This window comes from Pipistrellus hanaki (genome assembly GCF_964339955.1).
Source record: "Pipistrellus hanaki genome assembly, chromosome: 2".
In the NCBI taxonomy this organism is placed as follows: domain Eukaryota; kingdom Metazoa; phylum Chordata; class Mammalia; order Chiroptera; family Vespertilionidae; genus Pipistrellus; species Pipistrellus hanaki.
In genome coordinates, this window is record NC_140504.1 from 200239194 (window position 1) to 200245625 (window position 6432).

At 52.3% G+C, this 6432-nt stretch overlaps 1 protein-coding gene and 1 long non-coding RNA gene across 2 annotated transcripts in view; one reads left to right on the top strand and one right to left on the bottom strand.

Annotated features, from left to right (window-relative positions):
- The window catches only part of LOC311616872 (uncharacterized protein), a 49081-nt gene extending 42887 nt beyond the window's left edge, over nt 1–6194 (top strand). The window contains exons 11-12 of the mRNA XM_084872803.1: nt 3835–4010; nt 6090–6194. Of these exons, the coding sequence (XP_084728929.1) occupies nt 3835–4010; nt 6090–6145 (232 nt within the window). The 3' untranslated portion in view covers nt 6146–6194. The remainder of the gene's footprint in view (nt 1–3834; nt 4011–6089) is intronic.
- LOC311616876 lies at nt 164–1981 on the bottom strand. Its single transcript, XR_014794010.1, has 3 exons — nt 1929–1981; nt 700–797; nt 164–176 (listed from the first exon to the last, which is right to left on the bottom strand). It is a non-coding gene; the product is annotated as an uncharacterized lncRNA (long non-coding RNA).
- Nucleotides 6195–6432: the final 238 nt, after the last annotated feature.

The following is a 6432-nucleotide window of genomic DNA, read 5'->3' on the forward strand; positions in this document are numbered from 1 at the left end:
CAAAATGTTGCCGAAACCGATTTGGCTCAGTGGATAGAGCATGGGCCTGTGGACTGAAAGGTCCCTGGTTCGATTATGGTCAAGGGCATGTACCTCAGTTGCAAGCACATCTCCAGTAGTGGGTGTGCAAGACGAGGCTGATCGATGACTCTAACTCTCTATTCCTCTCTTCCTCTCTGTAAAAAAATCAATAAATATTATATTTTGAAAAAATAAATAAAAATAAATCAAATTGTTTTCTCTGTCTCCGCTTTTTACAGAGGCTCACTGAAACCAGTGCCTCCAGGAAATGCGGAGGAGGAGGAGAACGAAGACTTAATGAAAGTAGCAAAAGAGGCCAAGGAACCTGCTGCCGATGTGTGAGTTGTTCTCAGCGGCGGTAACTTAAACTCAGAACAGAGGGCTGCCCTGTCACGAGTGGGGAAAGGCACCTGGAGCAGGGGCCAGGTCGGTGGGCCCACGCCACTTGCTTCCATCCCCGTATTTAAACGTGGCGAGCATGACAGTCATGAGCTCCGTGATGTCTGAGTCCCAGGGAAATGCCGGCCATTCTGGGCCAGGTCCCAGCTTGTGCTCATTAGTCAATATACACATTTTATTTAACATCAAAATGTTGCCAAAACCGATTTGGCTCAGTGGATAGAGCATGGGCCTGTGGACTGAAAGGTCCCTGGTTTGATTACTGTCAAGTGCATATACCTCGGTTGCAGGCACATCTCCAGTAGTGGGTGTGCAAGACGAGGCTGATCGATGACTCTCTCATCGATGTCTCTAACTCTCTATCCCTCTCTTCCTCTCTGTAAAAAATCAATAAATATAATTTGAAAAAATAAATGAAAATAAACAAATTGTTTTCTCTTTCTCCGCTGTTTACAGAGGCTCACTGAAACTAGTGCCTCCAGGAAATGCGGAGGAGGAGGAGGACGTAGACTTAATGAAAGAAGCCAAAGAGGCCAAGGAACCTGCTGCCGAGATGTGAGTTGTTCTCAGCGGCGGTAACTTAAACTCAGAACAGTGAGCTGCCCTGTCACTGGGGAAAGCCACCTGGAGCAGGGGCCAGGTCGGTGGGCCCACGCCACTTGCTTCCATCCCCGTATTTAAACGTGGCGAGCATGACAGTCATGAGCTCCGTGATGTCTGAGTCCCAGGGAAATGCCGGCCATTCTGGGCCAGGTCCCAGCCTGTGCTCATTAGTCAATATACACATTTTATTTAACATCAAAATGTTGCCAAAACCGATTGGCTCAGTGGATAGAGCATGGGCCTGTGGACTGAAAGGTCCCTGGTTCGATTATGGTCAAGGGCATGTACCTCGGTTGCAAGCACATCTCCAGTAGTGGGTGTGCAAGACGAGGCTGATCGATGACTCATCGATGACTCTAACTCTCTATTCCTCTCTTCCTCTCTGTAAAAAAATCAATAAATATTATATTTTGAAAAAATAAATAAAAATAAATCAAATTGTTTTCTCTGTCTCCGCTTTTTACAGAGGCTCACTGAAACCAGTGCCTCCAGGAAATGCAGAAGAGGAGGAGAACGAAGACTTAATGAAAGTAGCAAAAGAGGCCAAGGAACCTGCTGCCGAGATGTGAGTTGTTCTCAGTGGCCGTAACTTAAACTCAGAACAGAGGGCTGCCCTGTCAGGAGTGGGGAAAGCCACCTGGAGCAGGGGCCAGGTCGGTGGGCCCACGCCACTTGCTTCCATCCCCGTATTTAAACGTGGCGAGCATGACAGTCATGAGCTCCATGATGTCTGAGTCCCTGGGAAATGCCGGCCATTCTGGGCCAGGTCCCAGCCTGTGCTCATTAGTCAATATACACATTTTATTTAACATCAAAATGTTGCCAAAACCGAATTGGCTCAGTGGATAGAGCATGGGCCTTTGGACTGAAAGGTCCCTGGTTCGATTATGGTCAAGGGCATGTACCTCGGTTGCAGGCACATCTCCAGTAGTGGGTGTGCAAGACGAGGCTGATCGATAACTCATCGATGACTCTAACTCTCTATCCCTCTCTTCCTCACTGTAAAAAAATCAATAAATATTATATTTGAAAAAATAAATAAAAATAAATCAAATTGTTTTCTCTTTCTCCACTGTTTACAGAGGCTCACTGAAACCAGTGCCTCCAGGAAATGCGGAGGAGGAGGAGGACGAAGACTTAACGAAGGAAGCAAAAGAGGCCAAGGAACCTGCTGCCGAGATGTGAGTTGTTCTCAGCGGCAGTAACTTAAAGTCAGAACAGAGAGCTGCCCTGTCAGGAGTGGGAAATGCCACCTGGAGCAGGGGCCTGTTTGGTGGGCCTCCACCTTCCCTTCCGTGGCAGGTCCCCTGTGTTAACGTCCCTCCCAGCTCTGAAAGAATGGAGTTTCTTTCTGTCCCGCCATCGGGGGCATGGCGAATGCAGCTGGGCCCGAGCCTGAGCCCCAAGAGCTGGGCCTTCAGGTTGTCCTGCCCCAGCCCAGCCTTGGGGTCAAATCACCATGAATCCCGCAAGGCCTCCTCTGGACATCCCAGAAGCTCAGCATTTCCCAGCCTCTGCCCGGCCCTGGAGTGGATAGCACATCAAGGCATCAGTGGGGAAAGGGAGGGAGCTGAGGAAGCACAGTGCTGCTCCGCTGCAGAGCCGGATTGAACCAGATGCGGTTCTTCTTGTGACATGAGAATGCCATTTGAAGTTAGCTGCAATGATTACCCTTTAAGTTCACTGCTTCCATTTATTTATTTTTATTTCATTTTATTTATTCTCTATAATAACAGGCTAATATGCAACTTGTGCACTCACTGGGAGTTTGACCAGGGAACGGGGACAGCCAGCCAACAGCCTGCGGTCCCTCCTCCAGGCAGGCCAGGCCAGATGGGGCCCGGTATTGGATTGGGCCGGCCAAACCCCACCCATGCACCAATTGGTGCACTGAGCCTCTAGTCTATATATTTGGAAAAACATTTTTATTGTTTTCAGAGAGGAAGGGAGAGAGAGAAACATCAATGATGAGAGCGAATCATTAATTGGCTGCCTCCTGCACGTCCTACATGGGGAATTAAGCCCGAAACCCGGGCATGTGAACCTTGACCAGAATGGAATCCAGGACCCTTCAATCCAGAGACCATCACTCTATCCACTGAGCCCAACTGGCTAGGGCTATTTTAAGTTTTTTTAAACATCACCTGGGGGTGGGAAAGAGAGAGAGAGACCTCAATATGAGAGAGACACATTGAATGGTTGCCAGCCCACACCCCCCCACTGGGCCCAGGGATAAATCTGTAACCCAGGTACATGCCCTTGACCCAGAATCAAACCCTGGACCCTTGGGTGCTCAGGCCAGTGCTCTAACCCCTGCGGCACGCCGGTCAGTGTTCACTCTTTTTCGTCCAAATGGCCCACTGGGCCTGCCCTCCTGCCCCCTCACCCCAATTCCTCACTGCCGGGAAGGGGCAAAGTCTGCCCGCGTGTCCCACGTACTATTAGCTCTGGCCGGAAATGAGGAGGTCCTGCTCTTATGGAAATGGCCCTTGGATGCACAATTGCCAGCACAGCTAGATGAGCACGGCACCTGTTCCGGTGCCTCCCAGGGACCCAGAGTGGAGGCCGCATGTGAAGTTCTGGTTCCCGAGAGAGAGGCTAGTGTGGTTCTTGCCACCGGGAACGCTTCTCCCCTCCCTGGGTCTGTGCCAATGAACTGCAAATGTGTCCCATGCCCTGAGGCCACATGCGATGGTCATGGTGCTGGTGACACGTTCGTGGGAACCTGGTGCTGAAGCCCCAGTTAACGGCCACTTTCCCGGTTGAAGGGACAGCGAGGAATGGCATGTCCTGAACCTCTGCTTCTAATAGGAAAAAGCGCAGGAGTCGACTAAGAGCGTTCCTCAGATTCTTCCAACGCCAGAGACACGGCTCAAGAGGACAAGCCAAGTCACCCGCAGAGAGCGCTCCCGGGTCCCCGGAGGCCTCCCCAGCCGGCTCGGGCCGGCTGGAAGACAGAGACACCGGCAGTGAGCCCCTGCCAAAAGGTAGGAGGCGCTGGCCTGGCTGCAGGAGGGCAGTGAAGGGGAGGATGGCAGGCCTCCCTCGTGGGCAGGGCAGAAGCATCAAGGAGCCAGCTGGGTGTGCACACGTGTGCTTGGAGTCTGAAAGGGGTGCTCCGCACACACCCACCCACGTCAGGCCCCTTACGTGTGTGGACACCCACGTAGAGAATGTGAACCCCCGTCTCTGTTGTGGTGGTTTCGTCCCAGAACCATTTAGTACCTTCAGCATGAGAAGCCTCCCCATCCATCATGCACACTGTGGTGGGTCCTCGAGTATCGAGAGCGGATCTCCTGACAGTTACCGCAGAGACAAGCTCAGGAGAGTATGTTTGTGGGCTTCGTGGTCTGTGCCAGGCCTCGGATTAGCCATTTCTGTAGGGAGATCCCACGCATGTAACACGTCATGGACATTTGCCGGGCCTTCAGCAAGGCTCAGGCTCTGCTCTTCCCGGGCCTCTAAAAGCAGGTGGGGTTCTCCTTCCTCCTGACCCGGCCCTGAGTCCTCCCACCAGGGGGCGCGCATTTCGGACTGTGGCGGGCATGATCCAGAGGTGCCAGGGGTTTTCTAGCTGCATGTGCTGCTTGCGTTTCCTGGGACCTAAGAGGCTGGCAGCTGTGAGCTGCCCCATTTCGTGCTCATAAAAAGAAAATGAATGGGTGGTGGCAGTGACGGTTTTGTCAGCATTGCCAGCTTGCTGACAGTGACTGTGAGATGCCCCGACTGCATCCTGGTTTCAGAGAAGTGAGGCGTGGTGGTGGTGGTGGTGTGTATGTGGGGGGGGGGGGGTGTTGTTCATCTTACAACCGACCGAAGAGAGCCATCGCCTTAAATGTGGTGGCTTAAATTAGTTTTCAAATTCACTTGGAAATATTATTTTATTGGTTATTCTATCTAATTAAAGAGTTATATGCAAATTGATATATCTCTGCCACACCAACAAGCCATGCCCACCATCCTATCAGGATCGAGTATGCAAATTAACCCAACCAAGGTGGCTGCGGCCACAGAGAGAGCAGAAGGCTTGGGTTTCTCTGGCAATGGAGGAAATCAAGCTTTCTGCCTGCCATGGTCTGCCTTGGCTTCTGCTAATGCCTACAAAGTTTCAATTATAGAAGATGCATAAATCCCAGTAAAAAATGGTTGCAGCCACAGAGTGAGCAGGAGGCTTGGCTCTGCTCAAGGCTACAAAGTTTCAATTATAGAGGATAAATGAATCGCAGATACCAGGACCTCCTCTTGGGTTGATAGGGGGCGTGGCCTGCGTGCAAACCACAAAAGGCCCCTGGCCCAGGCCACCTCACACCTCAAGGGAACCACCACCCTGGTCCGAGGCACCCTTCAGGGCAAACCAGCTGGCCCCCACCCATTCACCAGCCCTCTATCCTATCTAATCCTCTTATCTAATAAATGAATAATATGAAAATTGACTGTCATGCCAACATTCAAAATGGCTGCCCCATTGTGGTCAAAGATGACTGACCTCATGTGGACACAAGATGGCCACAACAAGATGGCCAGCAGGGGAGGGCAGTTGGGAGGGACCAGGTCTGCAAGGGAGGGCCGTTGGGGGCATTGAAGACTGTAGGAGAGGGCAGTTAGGCATGACCAGGCAACAGAGGAGGGAAATTGTGGGGCGACTGGAGGAAAGGGCAGTTGGGTGGCGGGGACCTAAGCCTGCAGGGGAAAGTAGTTGTGAGCGTTAGGCATCAATCCGGCTCACAGGGGAGTGGTTAGGGGGTGATCAGGCTTGCAGGCAGAAGCAGTTGGGGGCAATCAGGAAGGAAGGCAGGCAAGCAGTTGGGAGCCAGCAATCCTGGATTGTGAGAAGGGTGTCCGACTGCACATTTAGGCCTGATCCCGGTAGGCAGTCGAACATCTTCAGATTGGAGACGGTGAAGGCTGGGCTGGGGGACACCCTGCCCCCTGTGCAGGAATTTTCTGCACCGGGCCTCTAGTTCACCTGTAAACCCGCCAAACGTGCGCCCTGGGAAAGTGCAATTTGCTGAAGGACACTAGGACTTTCTGAAGACGGGCCAGGCCTGAGACTCGTGCGCTCCCAGGGGCTGGCGTTACAGGACCCGACAGGACCCAGGGCCTGGGACAAGCCGCCGTGTGAGCGTGACTGGCGCACCAGCCGTTCCGGGGGGCCGTCACCACTTCAGGTCCTGCTGTGTGGCTCGAGATGCAGCCATGAAGTGTTCGCTCACGGACCCACTGTCTGGAGATTGGTGCTTGCATTCCCAGCCTCTCAGGAGGCGAATTGGGTGAAACCCTCACGTGCAGGTAAATGATCATGAAGCTTATTGACTTATTGACATTGTTTTATCCAGACGGTTCTGTAGCCTCAGGTTTTCATACTGGCCCTTCAAACTCTTTGACATGTACTACGTCAACTCCTGGGAT